The sequence below is a fragment of the Schistocerca piceifrons genome, chromosome 1 (assembly GCF_021461385.2).
Source record: "Schistocerca piceifrons isolate TAMUIC-IGC-003096 chromosome 1, iqSchPice1.1, whole genome shotgun sequence".
Taxonomy (NCBI): domain Eukaryota; kingdom Metazoa; phylum Arthropoda; class Insecta; order Orthoptera; family Acrididae; genus Schistocerca; species Schistocerca piceifrons.
The window spans coordinates 415,722,943-415,747,425 of record NC_060138.1 but is presented as its reverse complement, the minus strand read 5'-3'; the positions used below and the strand labels follow the sequence as shown (position 1 = coordinate 415,747,425).

At 41.4% G+C, this 24,483-nt stretch overlaps 1 protein-coding gene across 1 annotated transcript in view; it reads right to left on the bottom strand.

The window, feature by feature from the left end:
• The window catches only part of LOC124796497 (carboxylesterase 4A-like), a 344,155-nt gene that overhangs the window by 34,594 nt on the left and 285,078 nt on the right, over positions 1-24,483 (bottom strand). Inside the window, exon 10 of the mRNA XM_047260703.1 lies at positions 23,647-23,782. Within this exon, the coding sequence (XP_047116659.1) occupies positions 23,647-23,782 (136 nt within the window). The remainder of the gene's footprint in view (positions 1-23,646; positions 23,783-24,483) is intronic.

Genomic DNA, 24,483 nt, shown 5'->3' with positions numbered 1-24,483 from the left:
AGGGCACCGTGTGGTAGAGGAACAGCAATTGTGGAGAGTCAGTAGAGAAAATGGTTGGTATATTTTATATGAGTTGGTAGGTTGCAGGTAATAGGTTGAAGGTTTTGGTCTACAAGAGCAGAGATTCTCTCAGTGGGGCAGGGGAGGGGGCACAGTAATCAGGCACAATGGGGTGTCCTGTGTGATTGGATTTATGGATTTGTAGCAATCATATAGAAGGTAGGAGTGTGGGGAATGCTAGGGGTGAGGAGAGAGATGGGCTATGGGGAAATGTTCTGGGGTGGGCCTAAGGATTTGAGGAGAGACTGGAGATCATGCTGGATTTCTGGAATGGGGTCACTGCAGCAGGGCTTGTAGGTGGATGAATCTGACAGCTGGCAGAGTCCTGTCAGGTAATCCATGTGATTAAAAAACATCTGTGGTGGAGCCTTTGTCAGCAGGTACAATGTATGGTTGGGATTAATTTTTAGATGGTGGGTTGCGAGTCTTGCTGTGGATGTAAGGTTAGTTTGCATGCTGAGGGATTTGGCTGACAAATCCTATCTCCCAGGCCTACTACAGTTACTCAACCATCAAAACTCCCTCCCACTACTACACAGAATCCAGAACCTAAATAGGCCCGAAACACAGTCATGAACCTTTCTTTCAAAAGCCTTAGCACCAAAATGGCACCATCCTATGCCAACACATTCATGGGCCATCTAGAGGAGTCCTTCCTAAACACCCAGAATCTCAAACCCCTCACCTGGTTCATAATCACTACTGACATCTTCCTGATCTGGATCGAGGATGAGAACACCCTATTCACATTCCTCCAGAACCTCAACACTTTGCCCCCATTCACTTCATGTGGTCCTTCTCAACCTGACAAGCTTCTGTCCTTGATGATGACCTCCACCTCAAAATGGCTATATCAGTACATCTGACCATATCAAACCTACCAATCACCAGCAATATCTCCACTTCAACAGCTGCCACCCATTCCATGCCACGAAGTCCCTTCCATACAGCCTAGCCTACTGTGGCTGTCCGATATGTAGTGATGAGTGGTCCATCTCGAAATATACCAGGGGTCTCACTGAGGACTTTACAAATAATAATTATCCTCCTAACCCTGTACAAAAACAGATCTCCTGTGCCTTATCTTCCCAATCATCCATCACCTCCCAGAGCCCCACCATCTGGTCACAGAGGAGCATTCCCCTTGCGACTCAGAACCACCTGGACTGGAGCAACTGAATTACATTCTCCACCAGGGTTTCGACTACCTCTTGTCATGCCCTGAAATGAGAAATGCCCCACCCATTATCCTTCCCACTACTCTCTCAGTGTTATTCTGCCGCCCAACGAACCTACGCAATATCCTCATTCATCCCTACACAACCCCTGCTCCCAGCCCCTTGCTGCATAGCTTGTACCCCTGTAATAGACCCAGATGCAAGACATGCCCCATACATCCTCCCACCACCAACTACTCCTGTCTGGTCACAAACATCATCTATCCCATCAAAAGCAGGGCTACCTGTGAAATCAGTCATGTGATCTACGAGTTAAGCTGCAACCACTAAGTTGATTCTACATGGGCATAAGAACCAACAAGCTGTCTGTCTGCATGAATGGCCACTGATAAACTGTGGCCAAGAAACAACTGGAGCACCCTGTTACTGAGCACGCTCTCCAACATGACGTCCTTCAATTCAGTGACTGCTTCACAGCCTGTTCCTGTGCCACCAACACCAGCTTTTCTGAACTGTACAGGTGGGAATTGTCCCTGCAATATATCCTACATTCCCATAACCCTCCTGGCCTCAACCTTCATTAGTCATTGTCCTTACCCATCTAGCTCCTTCCCTGTCCCTATTCCAGCACTACACAGCCCTCTATTCTACCAATGTGCCCAGTCTGTTTACTTCTCTCCTTTTCCACTAATCTCCCCCTCTCTCCCCCACCATCTATCTAACCTCCTGATTGAACCTAGCTGCCCCACTCAGCACCTCATCTCTGCATGCTCCCAGCAGCACTTTACCATCCTCCACCCCTACACTGCTTTCCCTGGTCCTCCCAACCCCACCTACCTCCTTACCCCCCACCCAGCTGCCTCTCCCATAATGCGCTGCTGCTCAAAGTCTGGCTTCAGCTGCCAGAGACTGTGGTCACGTGCAGGTGAGTTGCATTTGTGTGAATGTGTGCATATGTGTAGCTTGTCTGTTTTTGAAAAGGCCTTGTTGGCTTAAAGCGAACTTTCCAACAGTCTTCTTGTTGTGCCTCTTTGCAACTCAGTATCTCCACTTTATGATGAGTAGCAACTATCCTTTCCATTATACTGATACCTTCCATCCTGGATTTTCCATTGTCTGATATGACTTTCACCATTCTATTTGTTTCTCTTTCAGAGTCTGCAACTATTATTTTCTCATTAGAAAATCTGATACAGTGCATGCTGTCACCACTGTTTTTTATTCCCTTTGTCTTTTCTTTCATAATCTGAATATTTTCCTCAGTGAACACATTAAACAAATGTGGAGATAAAGGACATTCTTGTATGGCTCCTCTTCTAATTCTGTTCTTGTTCTCTACCTTATTGGTGTTTGTTTTTGTGGATTGGTTCTGATAAAGTTGATTAATCATTTTTCTGTCCTTCCAGTCCTGTCCTATTTACTTCATACTTCTAAACAGTAGCTCCTAGTTCACATTGTCAAACTTTTTTATAAGCCCATGAAGGTAAGATAAGTTCTGCTACTCATACCCATCCTTCCCTCCAATAGCATGTGCAAGACCAAAATTGATTCTCTTGTTTCTCTACCTTTTTCATATCCAAAATGGTTTGCTCCAGCTTACCTACATCTCCTTTTATGCTGCTCTTAACTGTATTAATCAACATTTAAGAGGCATGTGATAACATTACAAGTAAGTGTTCTGTAATTTTTGCTATCAATTACCTTCTCTATTTTAAGTGTGGTAATAGTTCTGTATGGTATGAAGTGTTTTAGTATAACTCCTTTTTAGTAGCAGTCATTTATTACTCTGAATAATTGCTCTTCCATCTTGTTACCTAAATGTTTCAGCAGTTCTGCTGTGATGTCATCAACACCAGTTGCACTTTCTTCTTTCAATCTCTGCAGAGCATGTTCAAATATATATCTCATGATTGGAGGACCTTGCATTTTTCTTTCAGAAAGATAGATGTCTTCCATCACATTATCTTTGTTCTTGCAGTCTTTATCATCACACATTTCTTCTATGTATTGTCTCCAATGACTGCTGGTCACCCAGTTGCTGAACATGCTGCCCACCATGATGTGCTTCACTGCAATGACTGCTTCACAGCCTGTGCCATTCCTACCAACACCAGCTTTTCTGAACTGCACAGGTGGTGACTTTCCCTACCACATGCCCTTCATTCCTGGAACTCCTCTGGCCTCAAGCTTCGCTAGTCCTTTACCTCCACCTACCTGTCCCATTTCTTACTCCCACTCCAGCACTACACACATCTTCCATTCCACCAACACATCTGCAATCTTTTCCCCTTCTCACCTCTCTCCTCTATCTCCCTCCCCCCCCCCCCTCCTCCCCCCTATAACACAGCCTTCCGACTCTGCACCTAGCAGCCCTATCCTGTTCCCACACATCCCTGCAGGTAGCACATCATCTCCTCCCACCCTTACCCTGCTATCCCCCCCCCCCCCCCCATCACCCCCACCCCATGACTCCACTTAACACCGCCACCACCCATCCCAGATTGCTGCTCATATCAGATGCAGTCGCAGTCTGCAGTCAGGCCACAGTGGCCACAGACTGTGGCCATGAGTGTGTGTATGAATTGTGCTTGTGTGAATATATGTGTGTTTTCTATTTCTAAAGGAGCACTTTCCTGTCTGAAAGCTTAGATGTTTGGCTGTCTTTTCACTGTGTCTGTCCATGACTCAATGCCTGCAGCAATACATCCTTTTTAAAATACTGACATGTTACACCTTGATGCACTTGCTGTGTCCAGATTTATTGTTCAGGGATCTGTTCATTCTATCCAGCAATCTATTTTGCTTTTTACATTGTTTGCCACTCTGAGCTTCAACAGATTTCGAGGCTCACATTATTCCTAAAATATTTCCAGTGTCTCATTTCTTTCAGTCCCAACCAGTCTCACTGGCTCTTCATGATGATCTTGTGATCTTGAAGAAGAAGTAGCAAAATGCTTTAAAATGTATAGCTGACTGGCAGTGGGTAATACTGTTGTTAATTGTTTGCAAACTAGGAGAAAAACTGTGGATGGTGATTTTAAAGCAACGGTGAAATAACCCCGTACCCTTTACTCTGTACCAATGGCTGTTCACACAGCTTTCTGGAGAGTAATATTTCCACAAGTTAAATTAGTCCAATGCCTATTTGCAGCTCCCATTAAATTAAGAATTAAAAAAACCCTTCTCATCAACACCCCTTTTGGGTTGCGCAATACAACAGATTTCCAGAGTGGGTCATCATTGCCTCTGCAATACTCCAGGTATACCCAGAACTTACAAAAAAATGTGTAAATTAAATAGATCATATTAACATCAAAAATCATTAAACATCTGCAGATTTTTCAGTTTTTGTTTGAGACACTTCCACAATATTGCCTTGAATGGAACCATTTCACATGTTCTTTTCTATTTCAACAAATTGTCACATATATAGATTCTGTTCTAAGCCAGAAACATCTCAAACCAACTAAAGAGTATGTCAAATCATGAGAAATAGCCTGCTTCCACTGCACATAAAAATTTGCAAGTGTTCCCGGATAAAATTAATTATTACACTAGATTCATACCTTGAGCAGTCAAAATATCTCACCTTTTAAAATCTTATGCAGAAAAGGCAAAAAAATCTGAGGGGTCACAAGCCTGTTAACAGGCATTTTGCAAATAAATAAATAAATAAATAAAAAATCAACACTTTTTCTTGTTGTATACCATCCTGGTCTGTCTCTGGTCCTAGTAATGAAAACATCTTTACATAAAATCAGCTGAGGCCTGTGGGAATCCTGGGCATCTGGAACTGAAGAGAATGATGTAAAAATACCTTGGTAAAGAATTCCACTTCATTACCATTACTGCATACTGAACACATACAAAATGCTTTACTGCGATATGCCCTACTCAAGAGACAAGCAGGTAAAAGTATCTTGGTGAAGAATTTCACATATTATTGCCATTATTATACAGGGTGAGTCACTAATAATTGCCACCAATAATAACTCTGAAAGTATGATAGGAGCTGAAAAGTTTGTGGGACAATGGGGACCATAATATGACATTGGTTTTTTGTTGCTAGGTGGGGTCATGTCAGAGATATGAAAGTTAACCTTTTTTCTTTCTTTCCGCCCCCCCCCCCCCCTCCCTCCAATGGAATGCTATAGTTTGGTACCACATCGGCACTTATCGAAGCACATACTCTGACAATTTTTTCTCACATATCTTCAGGTGTAGTTGGAACCTCTTTATAATCAATTTCTTTTATGAATTGCCACAAGAAAATATTCAGAGGCATCAAGTCTGACGAACAAACTGGCCATGACACACATCTCCTCCATGTCAATTTCTAGCCATCAGCAAAAAATGTGCTGGGCACCCATTGTGCTGATACCACATTCTGTTCCTTGTTCCTAAATGTATTTCTTCCAATAACAGACCTAATATTTCTTGCATGGGTGTGGTGTACATCCTACCATTAAAGATTTCCTTTAACGAAATAGGGGCCTATAATTCTGCCCTCCAGAATCCCACACAATACATTCACCAACTGCAGTTTTCGGTGTGCAACTTGCCACAGCCAACATGAATTTTCAGTTGCCCAGTATTGCATGTTACGCAAATTAACATTCCCATGGTCTGTGAATGTAGCCTCATCAGTAAATAAATCAAATTAATAAATGTGTTATCTCTCTGAATCTTAAGTTGAGCTCATCAGCAGAATTCAATGCGATGCATACAATCCATACCAGTTAATTCTTGGTGGAGACTGATATGGTAAGGACGATATTTATGATGATACAGAACACGAACAACACTACTCTGGCTCATGACAGATTCCCTTGCGATTTGATGCGAACTAACACAAGGATCTTGAACCACAGTGGCAAGTGTACCAATTTCCATTTCCTCGTTAGCAGCTTTCCTTTCCTGGATATGTTTCTGATGCTTTAAAGATCCAGTTGTTCTCAATTTATCATGTTGTTGTTGTTGTGGTCTTCAGTCCTGAGACTGGTTTGATGCAGCTCTCCATGCTACTCTATCCTGTGCAAGCTGCTTCACCTCCCAGTACGTAATGCAGCCTACATCCTTCTGAATCTGTTTAGTGTATTCATCTCTTGGTCTCCCTCTACGATTTTTACCCTCCACGCTGCCCTCCAATACTAAATTGGTGATTCCTTGATGCCTCAGAACATGTCCTACCAACCGATCCCTTCTTCTAGTCAAGTTGTGCCACAAACTCCTCTTCTCCCCAACCCTATTCAATACCTCCTCATCAGTTATGTGATCCACATATCCAATCTTCAGCATTCTTTTGTAGCACCACATTTCGAAAGCTTCTATTCTCTTCTTGTCCAAACTGTTAATCAACCATGTTTCACTTCCACACATGGCCACACTCCATACAAATACTTTCAGAAACGACTTCCTGACACTTAAATCTATACTCGATGTTAACAAATTTCTCTTCTTCAGAAATGCTTTCCTTGCGATTGCCAGTCTACATTTTATATCCTCTCTACTTCGACCATCATCAGTTATTTTGCTCCCCAAATCGCAGAACTCCTTTACTACTTTAAGTGTCTCATTTCCTAATCTAATTCCCTCAGCATCACCCAACTTAATTTGACTACATTCCATTATCCTCGTTTTGCTTTTGTTGATGTTCATCTTATATCCTTCCTTCAAGACACTGTCCATTCCGTTCAACTGCTCTTCCAAGTCCTTTGCTGTCTCTGACAGAATTACAGTGTCATCGGTGAACATTAAAGTTTTTATTTCTTCTCTATGGATTTTAATACCTACTCCGAATTTTTCTTTTGTTTCCTTTACTGTTTGCTCAATATGCAGACTGAATAACATTGGGGAGAGGTTGCAACCCTGTCTCACTCCCTTCCCAACCACTGCTTCCCTTTCGTGCCCCTCGACTGTTATTAGTGCCATATGATTTCTGTACAAATTGTAAATAGCCTTTCGCCCCCTGTGTTTTACCCCTGCCACCATCAGAATTGGAAAGAGAGTATTCCAGTCAACATTGTCAAAAGCTTTCTCTAAGTCTACAAATGCTAGAAATGCAGGTTTGCCTTTCCTTAACCTAGCTTCTAAGATAAGTCGTAGGGTCAGTATTGCCTCACGTGTTCCCATATTTCTACAGAATCCAAACTGATCTTCCCCGAAGTCAGCTTCTACCAGTTTTTCCATTCATCTGCAAAGAATTTGCGTTAGTATTTTGCAGCTGTGACTTATTAAACTGATAGTTCAGTAATTTTAACATCTGTCAACGCCTGCTTTCTTTGGAATTGGAATTATTATATTCTTCTTGAAGTCTGAGGGTATTTCACCAGTCTCATACATTTTGCTCACCAGATGGTAGAGTTTTGTCATGACTGACTCTCCCAAGGCTGTCAGTAGTTCTAATGGAATGTTGTCTACTCCCGGGGCCTTGTTTTGACTCAGGTCTTTCAGTACTCTATCAAACTCTTCACGCAGTATCATATCTCCCATTTCATCTTCATCTACATCCTATTCCCTTTCTATAACATTGCCCTTAAGTATATCACCCTTGTATAGACCCTCTATATACTCCTTCCACCTTTCTGCTTTCCCTTCTTTGCTTAGAGCTGGGTTTCCATTGAGCTATTGATATTCATACAAGTGGGTCTCTTTTCTCCAAAGGTCTCTTTAATTTTCCTTTAGGCAGTATCTATCTTGCCCCTAGTGAGATAAGCCTCTACATCCTTACATTTGTCCTCTAGCCATGCCTGCTTAGCCATTTTGCACTTGCTGTCGATCTCATTTTTGAGACGTTTGTATTCCTTTTTACCTGCTTCATTTACTGCATTTTTATATTTTCTCTTTTCATCAATTAAATTCAGTATTTCTTCTGTCACCCAAGGATTTCTACTAGCCCTCGTCTTTTTACCTACTTCATCCTCTGCTGCCTTCACTATTTCATTCCTCGAAGCTACCCATTCTTCTTCTTCTACTGCATTTCTTTCCCTCATTCTTGTCAATTGTTCCATTATGCTCTCCCTGAAACTCTGTACAACCTCTGGTTTAGTCAGTTTATCTGGGTCCCATCTCCTTAAATTCCTACCTCTTTGCAGTTTCTTCAGTTTTGATTTACAGTTCATAAGCAATAGATTGGGGTCAGAGTCCACATCTGCCCCTGGAAATGTCCTACAATTTAAATACTGGTTCCTAAATCTCTGTCTTACCACTATATAATCTATCTGAAACCTGTCAGTATCTCCAGGCATCTTCCATGTATACAATCTTCTTTTATGATTCTTGAACCAAGTTTTAGCTATGATTAAGATATGCTCTGTGCAAAATTCTACCAGGCAGCTTCCTCTTTCGTTTCTTACCCCCAATCCCTATTCACCTACTACGTTTTCTTCTCTTCCTTTTCCTACTATCGAATTCCAGTCACCCATGACTATTAAATTTTCGTCTCCCTTCACTATCTGAATAATTTCTTTTATCTCATCATACATTTCTTCAATTTCTTCGTCATCTGCAGAGCTATTTGGCATATAGACTCGTACTACTGTAGTAGGCGTGGACTTCGTGTCTATCTTGGCCACAATAATGTGTTCACTATGTTGTTTGTAGTAGCTTACCCGAACTCTCGTTTTCAAACCTATTCCTGCATTACCCCCATTTGATTTTGTATTTATAACCCTGTATTCACCCGACCAAAAGTCTTGTTCCTCCTGCCACTGAACTTCACTAATTCCCACTATATCTAACTTTAACCTACCCATTTCCCTTTTTAAATTTTCTAATCTACCTGCCTGATTAAGGGATCTGACGATCCGTAGAACATCAGTTTTCTGTCTCCTGATAACGACGTCCTCTTGAGTAGTCCCCGCCCGGAGATCCGAATGGGGGACTATTTTACCTCCGGAATATTTTACCCAAGAAGACGCCATCATCATTTATCCATACAGTAAAGCTGCATGCCCTCGGGAAAAATTATGGCCGTAGTTTCTCCTTGCTTTCAGCCGTTTGCAGTACCAGCACAGCAAGGCCGTTTTGGTTGATGTTACAAGGCCAGATCAGTCAATCATCCAGACTATTGCCCCTGCAACTACTGAAAAGGCTGTTGCCCCTCTTCAGGAACCATTTGTTTGTCTGGCCTCTCAACAGATACTCCTCTGTTGTGGTTGCACCTATGGTATGGCAATCTGTATCGTTGAGGCACGCAAGCCTCCCCACCAACGGCAAGATCTATGGTTCATGGGGGGGAGGGGGGGGGGGGAATTTATCATATACACATTTAAATGTACAATGTGTAGGGTGAGTACATTGAGAATATCTTTCAGCGTATAAGTCTATAGCTCTCATTGAATTTCGTTGGTATTCTCCATAAATGAGAAACATCTTTGAAGGAATACATCATTCACATTTGCTTGACTCAATGATACTAGTCCTACCGTTCCTATTAGTGTTGTATTGCAAAACCAATGAATGGTATTTACATGTTAGTGGCACGTTAGATGGATATGCCGCGTTCGGCGAATATTTACTATTTGCACGATATACGAGAGAGAACTGTCAGAGCATGTGCTTCAAGAAGTGCTGAAGTGATAAGGAATACCACTGAATCCATGATAAGAAGATTGCAGCACTGCATTGATACCAGTGGTTATCACTTCAAACACCTTCTGCAAATGGACATCCATGCCGCCTTTGTGACCTTCAAAGACCTTACTGTTACACATCATTGGATTCGACTCGATAGCAGCTATCAGAAAATAAGTACCAAACTATTGCATCCCATTTAAAAAAACAAAGTTGACCTTCATATCTCTGACATGACCCCACCTAGCAACAGAAAACCATCATCATATTATGACCCCCGTTGTCCCGTGCAATTTTTGTCCCACTAACTTTTCAGCTACTATCATACTTTCAGAGTTATTCTAAGTGGCCATAGTTAGTGACTTACCCTGTATACTGAACAGATACAAAATGTTTTACTATGGTATACACTACTCAAGAGGCAAGTGGGAAATGATAAATAAAGGTCACAAGTTTTGGTTACAGTTAAAATATGCTTGTAGTTGTTACAGTCAGTATGTTGGGCAGAGTCAAGCCTGACAACTGATGCACATGAGGCCCTCCTCCTAGTGCAGAGCTCAATGTGGCAGGTAGGGGTAGTGGTTTACTCCTACATGTAGTCCCATAGAAATGGTGGTGGTGGAGGGGGGGGGGGAGTGGGGGGGGGGGGGGAATGGGTGGATGGGTCTGCCTTAGCAGAGCAGGGAGTGTTGTCATCAGCAATGTTTGCGACTGTGGATGTATCTCCAGTCCGGGTGTTGAAGTTGTCATATCGACATGAAGACCCACACTGGAAGGTTTGTGGTTGGGAAAGGTTGAGATAAGAGGGGTGAAAAGGTTGTTGTCCTCTGTTGTTAGCTATCAAGCTGGTTTCAGTCAGCAGACAGATACTGTTGTGGGTGTGTCTCTCACTAGCATTGAGAATGTTTATCCTCTACGTTAGTCACATTGCAAGGGCCAGAGTACAGTCGCTGGTGCACAGAGCAGATTGTGTTGTTAGGTAACATTTTATGGGAGCTATCATTTAGCCACTTGAGGATGAAGCTTGCTCGTAACACATGAGCTTGAGGCTGGGGTGTGAGAGTGTTGTTAATGTGGAGTTGGACATTCAGTACTAGTGAAGGTAGTTCTGCAGGCTTTAATGGTGGGGAGGTTAAGAAAAAGTCTGCTACAGGGAGGGGGAGATTGGGTGCAGCATTTGCTGAACAGCATCTCTGCAAGTGGTGACTTCAGGTTGTCTTTGTATGTCGCCAAGGTGCCTGCCAGAATACAGGATAGAATGTCTGTCCACAAGGTGTCACGGCTCATTATGGCAGCCCTCAGTGTCTGATGCCATCTTTCCTCGACCTTGTTGCTCTGTGGGAGCTAGGCCATTGTGTGAAATTGTTACATGCTGCCTAGTTTTTACAGCTCAGCAAGAAGGAGGGATTCAAATTGCCACCCCTGGTCAATTGTGGTAGATAGAGGGCAACCGAGGTGGAAAATTCAGGTGTTAATGAAAGCCCATGATGTTGATTTGGCTGTTATTCCACGTAAAGGGATTCATTCTACCCAAGTTGTGTAGTCAATGGCTGATAAAATGTGTTGTAATCTTTGGACTCAGGTAAGGAGCCAATTGGGTCCAGTATTATGTGCTGGAAACATTTTTTTGGTACAGTGAGGGTGCCTTCTGGGGGGGAATGCATGCCGTCTGGTCTTGGTATGCTGTAACAGAACACAGGCCCTCAACTATATCCTGCAGTATGTGTTAACCCCCAGCCAAACAAAACATTCTGTAATGAGTCTCATGTTGGGGTGAACTGAGGGGTGTGACAGGTTATGATGGCTGTCAAAAATTGATTTTCTTAATGGCATGGGGATTAGGAGGCATGGTCTACCTTGTGATGTGTCACACGAGAGTTTTACATGAGTGTTGGGTAACCTTACTTTTTCAAGCCCTGGGCCTGTGTTGGGGTCATCTAAGAGTTCACATAAATGATCTTCATGTCCTTGTGGGTTCACTAGGTCCTCATGGTTGATTAATGTATTGATGGGATGAATATGGGACATGTAGTCCACAACCATGTTTCCCCCCTTTCATGTGTTGGATGTCTGTTGAGAATTCTGTTATGAGGTCAAGGTGCTGAAAGCAGTGGGGTGATACATCTGGACTAGGATTATGAATGGTGTGTACTAAGGGGAGTAGTTGGTGCAAAGTCTTAGGGATGGCCATCAGTGTACTCCTTGGAGTACCCTACTGTCTTGTAGAGCACAAGTAGTTCACAATTGTATGTGGACACAATTTTTGAGAGCCCTTTAATTTGCATGAAAAAAATCATAAGGGTTGACGTATGCCATTAACGTTTGCTGTAGGACAGAACAGATGGTAGTGTCACTAGCGTTGACAGCGACTGACAGGTAGGACATCGGTGAAGGACAGGCCAGAATCACAGCCCTCTGTAGCACCTGTTTGATTGTCTTGAAAGCTTATGATATTTCTTCTGACCATGGAACAGTTCACTTGTCTTTGGTGTAGTTCCCAGAAAGGGCATTGGTTAGGGGTGCCTGTATTTTGGCTGCCTGCAGGATGTGGCACCAGTAGAAATTAATCATCCCTAGGAATCTGCTTAGCTACTTGTATGTATTTGCATAGGGCTGAGTCAATGAGTGTCTTCCATGTTTGAGCCATGTTTTTTTAATCTGAATGGCATGAACATATATTCAAATAACCTGAAGTGAGTGACAATGGCAGTTTTTGTATGCCTTCTGCATACTCAGTTGCTGTTACAAATTTGTCAATTTGGGGAATTAATGATAATCATTTGTGTGGTGGATGTTGAAACATTTTCCACTGAAACCACTGAAGTAAGCCCTATATCACCCCTGGTGCATTATTTTGAAGGATGACATGCATTGTCATGAAGGACAATGATTACCCTGGTTAGCATTCTGCACTGCTTCTTCTTAACAATGTGGTGAAGTAGTTAAAGTGTCTGGCAGTGGCCGCTGCATTTATGCTCTGACCTCTAGGTATGTATTTGATGAGCAGGACACAGCTTATGATCCCAAAATACCATAGCCATAATCTTTCTGGTGCTCAAAATTTGTTTTGCTTTTTTTCTGTTTCACTGTGGATTGTGAAAGATGCCATTCTATTGATTGGCACTTTGTTTCTGGTATGAAACATGGTATCCAAGTCTTTTCATAGTGACTAAGAAATGTCAACGCAGCTGCCATTCATTTGGCTTTGTGTTTGTCCGACAAAATTTGAGGAATCCACATGGCACATACTTCATTATAGCTCAGGTCTGCATTGACAGTCTTGTGCAACTCAATTCTTGAAATTTATGGAAAGAATGAGCAATCCACTAATTGTGAAATGCCCATGAACTTGGATTTTTGTTTAAATCCTTGCTTTGAGTCCATTAATCGCCACTGAGAACCAGCCTGAATGATCTTCATCATGAACATTCTTCCAGTTACCAGTAAACATGATACACCTCTTTCAAACTGATGCTTTGTTCATCACATAACCACAAATCTCAGTTATCTGTCTATAAATTTTGTAAGGTCAGACTTTTTGTGCATTTAAAAAGTGGATAACACTGTGTATCTCACCCTTGGCAGGACTGTCAATTTTGTCACACATTTTGAAGTCATACAGACACATTTTGAAGTCATACAGCTAAGCAATAAGAAATCTTATTGGATTGTAGCTGCAACCCAATTAAAGTGGACTAGTACCAAGATCAATGGCTGGGTAGTGGTGGTGGTGTAGGAAAATGGTCATTAGTGATATTCTAAGTGCAAGTGAAAGTGAATCTTCAGAATATTATAGTTATAATTCTAATTTTACTTCTGAAGATGAATTTAGTAACAATATTGATACTGAAAATGCAAAAGCAGCAGAATCTGACAGTGCAAATGATGATATGGACGATGTAATGCTTAGTCCAAGTATGCAGCAGCCAAAGAAAAATAAACAGGAGAAATGGAAGTGGGGAACACATTTAGACAACTTGTCAAAATTTCAATGTTCTGAAAACATAGATATTTTTCCAAGAGTATTTTCATAGGTACCAGTTTATTTACAGCAGGCATCTTTAAGCACTTCTGCTACTGCACAATGTCATCAGACATGTAACCATACACCAGTTTCACTCTGCATTCAATGGCATTGCATAGAGACTAATGTTCCCTTTAAAACACAGATGCTTAAAGAATTATATGTGCTCACTTCTGAAAGGGTTTTAAACAGTTTTCTAGAATCAGGTAGGACATTCTTGGCCCTGTGGGCTTGCTCAAGGGAGGAGGGATTCAGTAAGCCCACCAGACATCAGTATGGTAAATACATCACTGACCTATGTAATGGCTACAGTGTCTGAAGGTAAGCTTCATGCCACCTGGTGTAAGGCTTATAGCAGCATACTGGGGATGCTGGGCACCTGAGATGATGAAAGGCCAGCTAAAGCCTGCCATAATCCATTCAAGTATTACCTAAGGCAGTGGAACCCTGATCTGAGACAGACTTTTATAATAAACTGTATGATTCTTTGGACTACTGGTCTGCTATTTGGACTTCACCTCTATCTGCTACCACTTCACTCATGCTCGGACTACTTGGACTCAGACTGTATAATGGTTAGACCATGTATCAGATACTAAAATATTGATTCAGGTCATGTGTTTGGTAGTAAAACATTTTTGCTGTGGATAAGGTTCTGCACTGAAAGTTTTCATGCTCAACTGCCAGCATGTGAAACCCATAATTTGAATAATAAACGCTGGACTAGTGTCTTTGATGTTGGTACTTGGACAGTTTTATGATTTTCAGTATATACTGTCACAATTAATAAATGCTGGACGGGGTGGCTGAGCGGTTCTAGGCGCTACAGCCTGGAACTGTGCGACTGCTACAGTTGCAGGTTCGAATCCTGCCTTGGGCATGGATGTGTGTGATGTCCTTAGGTTAGTTAGGTTTAAGTAGTTCTAAGTTCTAGGAGACTGATGACCTTAGAAGTTAAGTCCCATAGTGCTCAGAGCCATTTGAACCATTTGAATTAATAAAGAAAAAAAAATGTTTCTAATGAACTATAGTTACAACTATGTTTCAACATGCAAATATGTAACAAGATGGACTGAGAAGCAATAAATGTAGATAATACTTGATTTGCTTTGATAATGACCTCACCTTGTGTAAGAATGATAATGACCTCACCTTGTGTAAGAAACTGAAAATCCATATGCACCATTACAGAAACAAACTGGTACATACTCCTTAGATTCAAAAACTACATAGTAATAAAAAAATCATTATGTTTGAGAATTTGTTGCTCATTAGAAAGTTTATAGGATGGAGTGTTTACAATACACTTTAAATTATGCCAAACCGACACCAAGTATTAATATTCAAATTGTATCTGAAACGAAAATTACAAAACATACTTAATTTTCACAAATGTTTATACTAGAACCTTATTTAGATTTTTAAAACACAAAAATTACTTATAAAACTTCAAAAATCCCTTTCAGAGAAAAGTAAATGTTAAAATGTGATCTTGGCTTTAAGGTTTCAAAACAGTTGCCTAGCTCAAGTTCCTTAAACCTTTAAAAGCGGAGTGCTAAATTATATTTTTATAGTTAATGATCATTACAGGCAAGCAGGAATATAATATGACAAACACCAACATCTGTTTCATATTTAATATGAGTGTGGACATTCATTAATGACCTGTGTCATGAGATTAAAATGTAAATATTGTACTATATCTGCACTAAGTGCATCATGTTTGGCTCTAACAACTCAGGGAGATAAAAGCTCTTTGGATGCATTAGACTGTGGACATGATTTTTTAAATATTGCTTATATCATACTGTTATGTGATATTGATGTGTATGGTGAAAAGTTCATCACCTTCACTTACATGTGCTCCCTGCTGCCATTGGATAAGCAGCTGAGCAGCAAGTCGTATACTCCTAGCTCACTCGTTTGTTACATAGTTTAATTCTTAATTTCTTTGCGTGTTTTTGGTACTTGCATTGTTTAATTCATAAATTTTGGGCGTATTATAGTATTTGAGAACTGTAGCATCGCGTTTTAGTACCTGAATAGTGTAAATTCGCGTAGTCGTTTGTCTACTGTTTTTGTTTTGAATGGCCAGTGTCGGTTGGTCACAGTCAGTGTGCTCCCTGCCGCCGTTGGATAAGCAGCTGAGCAGCAAGTCGTATACTCCTAGCTCACTCATTTGTTACATAGTTTAAATCTTAATTTCTTTGCGTGTTTTTGGTACTTGCATTGTTTAATTCATAAATTTCGGGCGTATTATAGTATTTGAGAGTGTAGCATCACGTTTTAGTACCTGAATAGTGTAATTTCGCTTAGTCTCCTTCCGCCGCCGAGCAGTGTCAGCAGTGCGCAAGTAGCAGCATTACTGCATTTACTAGGCAATCTTGTATTTTAATAACCATTTAAATTTTGTCGATTTGTTTGCGCTCTCTGTAGATTAGTTCAGACGTTCTTTGCAAAACAGTTTTAGCATGGATAGGGACTGCAACTGCTGTGTTCGGATGCAGGCTGAGTTGGCATCCCTTCGCTCCCAGCTTCAGGCAGTGTTGGCTTCGGTCACACAGCTTGAGGCTGTTGCCAATGGGCATCACTGTGGGGGTCCGGATGGGGGTTTGTCGGGGACGGCCAGCTCGTCCCACGCATCCCCTGATCGGACTACGACTGTGGTTGCCCGGGATACTGCCCGCATTGAGGCTGATCCATCACCTGTGGTAGAGTGGGAGGTCGTTTCAAGGTGTGGCAGGGGGCGAAAGACATTCCGGAGGGCTGAACGGAAAGCCTCTCCAGTTTGTCTGACGAACCGGTTCCAGGCTCTGTCTCAGGCTGATACTGATCTTCGGCCTGACATGGCTGCTTGTCCTGTTCCAGAGGTTGCCCCTCAGTCTGCAAGATCCGGGCAGTTGCAGAGGGTGGGCTTACTGGTAGTTGGGAGCTCCAACTTCAGGCGCGTAATGGGGCCCCTTAGGGAAATGGCAGCAAGAGAGGGGAAGAAAACCAATGTGCACTCCGTGTGCATACCGGGGGGAGTCATTCCAGATGTGGAAAGGGTCCTTCCGGATGCCAAGAAGGGTACAGGGTGCACCCATCTGCAGGTGGTCGCTCATGTCGGCACCAATGATGTGTGTCACTATGGATCGGAGGAAATCCTCTCTGGCTTCTGGCAGCTATCTGATTTGGTGAAGACTGCCAGTCTCGCTAGCGGGATGAAAGCAGAGCTCACCATCTGCAGCATCGTCGACAGGACTGACTGCGGACCTTTGGTACAGAGCCGAGTGGAGGGTCTGAATCAGAGGCTGAGACGGTTCTGCGACTGTGTGGGCTGCAGATTCCTCGACTTGCGCCATAGGGTGGTGGGGTTTCGGGTTCCGCTGGATAGGTCAGGAGTCCACTACACGCAACATGCGGCTACACGGGTAGCAGGGGTTGTGTGGCATGGGCTGGGCGGTTTTTTAGGTTAGATGGCCTTGGGCAAGTACAGAAAGGGCAACAGCCTCAACGGGTGCGGGGCAAAGTCATGACATGCGGGGACCAAGCAGCAATAGGAATTGTAATTGTCAACTGTCGAAGCTGCGTTGGTAAAGTACCGGAACTTCAAGCGCTGATAGAAAGCACCGAAGCTGAAATCGTTATAGGTACAGAAAGCTGGCTTAAGCCAGAGATAAATTCTGCCGAAATTTTTTCAAAGGTACAGACGGTGTTTAGAAAGGATAGATTGCATGCAACCGGTGGTGGAGTGTTCGTCGCTGTTAGTAGTAGTTTATCCTGTAGTGAAGTAGAAGTGGATAGTTCCTGTGAATTATTATGGGTGGAGGTTACACTAAACAACCGAACTAGGTTAATAATTGGCTCCTTTTACCGACCTCCCGACTCAGCAGCATTAGTGGCAGAACAACTGAGAGAAAATTTGGAATACATTTCACATAAATTTTCTCAGCATGTTATAGTCTTAGGTGGAGATTTCAATTTACCAGATATAGACTGGGACACTCAGATGTTTAGGACGGGTGGTAGGGACAGAGCATCGAGTGACATTATACTGAGTGCACTATCCGAAAATTACCTCGAGCAATTAAACAGAGAACCGACTCGTGGAGATAACATCTTGGACCTACTGATAACAAACAAACCCGAACTTTTCAACTCTGTATGTACAGAACAGGGAATCAGTAATCATAAAGCCGTTGCAGCATCCCTGAATATGGAAGTTAATAGGAATATAAAAAAAGGGAGGAAGGTTTATCTGTTTAGCAAGAGTAATAGAAGGCAGATCAAAACGAAAATTTCTGTTCCGACACTGACAATGTTGAGTGTTTATGGAAAAAGTTCAAGGCAATCGTAAAATGCGTTTTAGACAGGTACGTGCCAAGTAAAACTGTGAGGGACGGGAAAAACCCACCGTGGTACAACAACAAAGTTAGGAAACTACTGCGAAAGCAAAGAGAGCTCCACTCCAAGTTTAAATGCAGCCAAAACCTCTCAGACAAACAGAAGCTAAACGATGTCAAAGTTAGCGTAAGGAGGGCTATGCGTGAAGCGTTCATTGAATTCGAAAGTGAAATTCTATGTACCGACTTGACAGAAAATCCTAGGAAGTTCTGGTCTTACGTTAAATCAGTAAGTGGCTCGAAACAGCATATCCAGACACTACGGGATGATGATGGCATTGAAACAGAGGATGACACGTGTAAAGCTGAAATACTAAACACCTTTTTCCAAAGCTGTTTCACAGAGGAAGACCGCACTGCAGTTCCTTCTCTAAATCCTCGCACAAACGAAAAAATGGCTGACATCGAAATAAGTGTCCAAGGAATAGAAAAGCAACTGGAATCACTCAATAGAGGAAAGTCCACTGGACCTGATGGGATACCAATATGATTCTACACAGAGTACGCGAAAGAACTTGCCCCCCTTCTAACAGCCGTGTACCGCAAGTCTCTAGAGGAACGGAGGGTTCCAAATGATTGGAAAAGAGCACAGATAGTCCCAGTCTTCAAGAAGGGTCGTCGAGCAGATGCGCAAAACTATAGACCTATATCTCTGATGTCGATCTCTTGTAGAATTTTAGAACATGTTTTTTGCTCGCACATCATGTCATTTCTGGAAACCCAGAATCTACTATGTAGGAATCAACATGGATTCCGGAAACAGCGATCGTGTGAGACCCAACTCGCCTTATTTGTTCATGAGACCCAGAAAATATTAGATACAGGCTCCCAGGTAGATGCTATTTTTCTTGACTTCCGGAAGGCGTTCGATACAGTTCCGCACTGTCGCCTGATAAACAAAGTAAGAGCCTACGGAATATCAGACCAGCTGTGTGGCTGGATTGAAGAGTTTTTAGCAAACAGAACACAGCATGTTGTTATCAATGGAGAGACGTCTACAGACGTTAAAGTAACTTCTGGCGTGCCACAGGGGAGTGTTATGGGATCATTGCTTTTCACAATATATATAAATGACTTAGTAGATAGTGTCGGAAGTTCCATGCGGCTTTTCGCGGATGATGCTGTAGTATACAGAGAAGTTGCAGCATTAGAAAATTGTAGCGAAATGCAGGAAGATCTGCAGCGGATAGGCACTTGGTGCAGGGAGTGACAACTGACCCTTAACATAGACAAATGTAATGTATTGAGAATACATAGAAAGAAGGATCCTTTATTGTATGATTATATGATAGCGGAACAAACACTGGTAGCAGTTACTTCTGTAAAATATCTAGGAGTATGCGTGCGGAACGATTTGAAGTGGAATGATTATATAAAATTAATTGTTGGTAAGACAGGTACCAGGTTGAGATTCATTGGGAGAGTGCTTAGAAAATGTAGTCCATCAACAAAGGAGGTGGCTTACAAAACACTCGTTCGACCTATACTTGAGTATTGCTCATCAGTGTGGGATCCGTACCAGATCGGTCTGACGGAGGAGATAGAGAAGATCCAAAGAAGAGCGGTGCGTTTCGTCACAGGGTTATTTGGTAACCGTGATAGCGTTACGGAGATGTTTAATAAACTCAAGTGGCAGACTCTGCAAGAGAGGCGCTCTGCATCGCGGTGTAGCTTGCTCGCCAGGTTTCGAGAGGGTGCGTTTCTGGATGAGGTATCGAATATATTGCTTCCCCCTACTTATACCTCCTGAGGAGATCACGAATGTAAAATTAGAGAGATTAGAGCGCGCACGGAGGCTTTCAGACAGTCGTTCTTCCCGCGAACCATACGCGACTGGAACAGGAAAGGGAGGTAATGACAGTGGCACGTAAAGTGCCCTCCGCCACACACCGTTGGGTGGCTTGCGGAGTATCAATGTAGATGTAGATGTAGAAAAAAAACTTGAGTAAACTATGAAGGTTGGTTTAAGTGGCTTCAGCCTTTTACTTCTGGCAACTGACTATTCTTAATGTGTGACTACTTATTTTTCTGTGAAAGGATTTCTTCTCATGGTTTGTGTGACTTAATCCTTAATTCCTTATTCCCTATCCCTGGTGAACTAATCCATTTAACTGTTAATGATATTACCTTCTTTCTTTCTTTCACTTTTCTTCTTCTTCTTCTTCTTCTTCTTCTTCTTCTTCTTCTTCTTCCGCTTCTTCTTATTCTCTCTCTCTCTCTCTCTCTTTCTGTTTTGGCTGGTTTGAAGTAGCCTGCCACAAATTCCTCTGCTGTGCCGTCCTTTTCCTATCAGACAACCTACATACTCAACTACAGGGTGTGTCAAAAAAATGTACACACACTTGTCATAGACAATTTATTTCCCGTTCTACAAGGTTAAATATATGTGAGAAAGTAATTTTGGGTTTCTTCAGCAGATGGCAGCAGTGGCAGGGAAGTAACTACAACATGGCGGACATGCATTTGAGCTTTGAAGCACGGAAGCAGATAATTAAGTGGTACTGGAAGTTTGAGAATGTAGCTGCAGTTCGAAGACAGTGGAGAAGTGAGTATGGTACAGAACCACCTTCAAGGTCAACAATTACATGTATATGAGACAAATTCGAAATTCATGGAACAGTGTGTGATGTGCATAAAGGTTGATCAGGGCGACCTCGTACAGCTACACGTGATGGTTCCACAACTGCGGTCTTGGAACTGTTTCAGCATTCACCTCAAAAATCTTCAAGGCAAGCAGTAGGTGAGAGTAATGTAAGTGCTAGTAGTGTGCTATGCATTCTGAAGAAAGACAAGTTTCATGTGTACATTCCAAGGCTGGTGCAACAGCTAAGTGACGACGATCCAGATTGAAGGTTAGAATTTTGCGAATGGATTCAGGAGATGGTGAGATATGAACCGGGGTTTATGGGTAGCATAATTTGGTTTTATGAAGCCCAATTCAAACTCAATGGAACTGTCAATAGGCACAAGCGTGTGTACTGGGCTGAAGATAATCCTCACATTACAATAGAAAAGGCTGTGAATTTGCCTGGTGTAAAGTGCGGTGTGGTTTGTCTGCAAGGGGACTCATTGGGCCTTTCTGCTTTGATGGTACTGTTACTGGAGAAATGTACCTAACAATGCTTGCTGACTCCATATTCCCTGCCATTCGTGCATTATACGGTAATGATGAGTTTTATTTCCAAGATGACGCCTGACCGCACTATCATAGGGGCATACGAGCATACCTGGATCACAATGTGCCAGGCCAGTGGATAGGATGCAGGGGGCCAATCGAGTTTCCTGCACGCTCTCCGGACCTCACGCTGCTGGATTTCTTCTTATGGTGCACAGAAAAGATGAGGTGTACAAATGTAAACCACGTAACCTGGACACACTTTGGAATGAGATTCAGGCGGTGTGCGCAGAAATCTCATTGGACACTTTGGTATGATGTATGGAATCAGTGGTGACTCATACCCAGAAATGTATTGATGCTGAAGGCCACCAGTTTGAACATTAATCACATTTGCAAAGTACTTTTATTTTTCCAATTGGACTTTAAGCTTTCCATTTCCAGAAATTTAACATTGTAGAACCGGAAATAAATTTTCTATGATGCTTCAAAGTGTGTATACATTTTTTGATGCACCCTGTATTTGCTGGATGTATTCCAAGCTCTGTCTTCCTCTATAGTTTTTACCCTCTACAACTCCCTCTAGTACCATGGAAGTTATTATCTAATGCCTTAACAAATGTCGTATCATTGTGTCCCTTCTTTGTGTCAGTGTTTTCCGTATATTCCCTTCCTTGTTGATTCTGTGGAGAACCTCCTCTTTTTTTATGTTATCAATCCATGTAACTTTCAACGTTCTGATATAGCACTACATCTCAAATGGTTCAGTTCTCTTCTTTTCCAATTTTCCCACAGTCACTGTTTCAGTACAACATGATACTGTGCTACAAATGTACTCACAAATTTCTTCCTCAAAATAAGACCTATGTTTGATACTAGTAGCCATCTCTTGGCTAAGAATGACCTTTTTGCCAGTGCTAGTCTTTTTTTTATGTCCTCTTTTTTCCCTCCGTCATGGGTTATTTTGCTGCCTAGGCAGCAGAATTTCTTAATTTCATCTACCTCATGACCCCCAGTTCTAATGTTAAGTTTCTTGGTATTCTCATTCCTGCTAATTCTCAATACTGTTGTCTTTCTTTGATTTACCCTCCCATCATTGTTTCTTTGATGTATAGGCTGAACAGTAGGGGTGAAAGACTAGGTTCCTGTCTTACACCCTTTTTAATCTGAGAACCTTGTTCTTGGTCACCCACTGATATTTCCCCCACAGATTCTTATACATATTGTATATTACCCATCTTTCCCTACAGCGTACCCTCATTTTTCTCAGAATTTCGAATGTCTTGCACTATTATACATTGTTTAGTGCTTTTTTCAGGCCAACAAAGCTTATGAATGTGTCTTGGTTTTTCTTCAGTCTTCCTTCTGTTATCAGCCAAAATGTCAGAACTGTCACTCTTGTTGGATAGTAAGTTAAAATATCCCATTTCTGAGAAAAATTAGGCTTTAGAATAATTTATATTAATCCTCTAATTAAACAGATAAAACTTCTGAGTGTACTACATCTCATAAAGGTAAGAAGGTAAAGGTCCCATCCTGACCCAACACTACATCTTATTAAATCTTATACAAGGAATATTTCCATGAAAAATGTCTCTATAGGGAATATTTACGTCATGCCAATCGACTAAATGTAAGTTCATATTTGAGCAGTAAAAATCAGGAAAATGCAGCTCGTATTTCTTTTTTTTTGGTATCTCAGGTTAGTGCTGTGTATAAATTAGATCACAACAGAAACAGAAACATGTATTTGTGTTTGGAGCTATAGCAGAGCAAGTGGATACGTTTTACATTGCTAAGTTTATGGTGTAATGTTTAACTTTTTATTTATATGCTAATCAGCTGCCCAATGCTTCCTCCAAATAGTGTGTGTTGTTTCTTCCTGTACTATTCTATGTATTTGACATTAATAAATTACATTAAATTATTTGAACAATTAATGAAAAATATCAATACAAAAATGAAATAAAGTGTACATTAATAAATGACTCCAGAAACATAGGCGCACATTAATATATGACTCCAGAAACATAAGGGGTGGTATAGGGTGACAAAGGATTGCCATATCTTGGACCATGTAGCTTTTGTTCTTTTTGTCCAGTTTATGAAACTGTAGCAATAAAAAGAAGTTTCAAAGTGCCATTTATTAGTTGTTGTGAGACTGCTAAGCTCTTGATAATATAGTGCACCACCAGAAGTAAAATATGCTGTTTTTTATCACCTGAAAATCCCCATAAATAGTTTTGTTATTCTACATCCATTCTACACCAGAAATTTGCTGGCTTTGACAGTCTAACAGCTATTACCTACCAGTAATGTTGAGAGAGCTTCCATACAGATCTGGTCCAGGCTGATCATAGTAGTATGAGTACACTGGTTGAGGGCTGTTTACCAGAAGCTCCAGCTGGTGTGCATGAGGTGCTACAAACTGGCTGTCAGAGACAACCTGGAAACGAAAATATTATCATGAATTACTAGAACAATAACTGCTGTTCTTATTTACATTCCCATGACAGAATCAATATAAAATAGACATTTTTGCTAACATGAATTGCACAATAGTTTTTTTGGTTCATCATTTTGACACTGATAACATTTTTTTTGATACAGATAACCGATACCATGTATAGTATCAATTTTGCATAGGTTAAAATTATCTCAGCTGTTGAACTAAAAGAATTCATATGACTTTGGATAAGATGTATTATATTTTAAGCTAAAATGTATAAAAAAGAAATTAATGTGTTACAATCGATATGCAGTAACAGTTAAAATAACTCTTCTTTTAAAAATATTTGAAATTATGATATTTCTGGCATACATAAAATTCATATTATTAATTGTGCAATCAAATGCTAATTATTAAATTTATTTCTGGATTTATTTATGAAGTAATTATATAATTTGGTAAAAATTCTTCTCCTGTCAAGAAAATATGTAAACTCGTTTGCTTTGTAAACAGTTTGGAATATTGTTAGTGCCACAGAATGTAAGTAGTGGTTGGCATGCCTCAGATGGAAACACACGTATTTTGCTAATCTTGTCTCTAACAATGTAATTTGTGGTTTGACAAAAGTGGAGATTGTGAGTCAGTGTGGTATAGGAGGATTGGATAAAACAAAAAGATACTTATAGCAACAGGCAAAT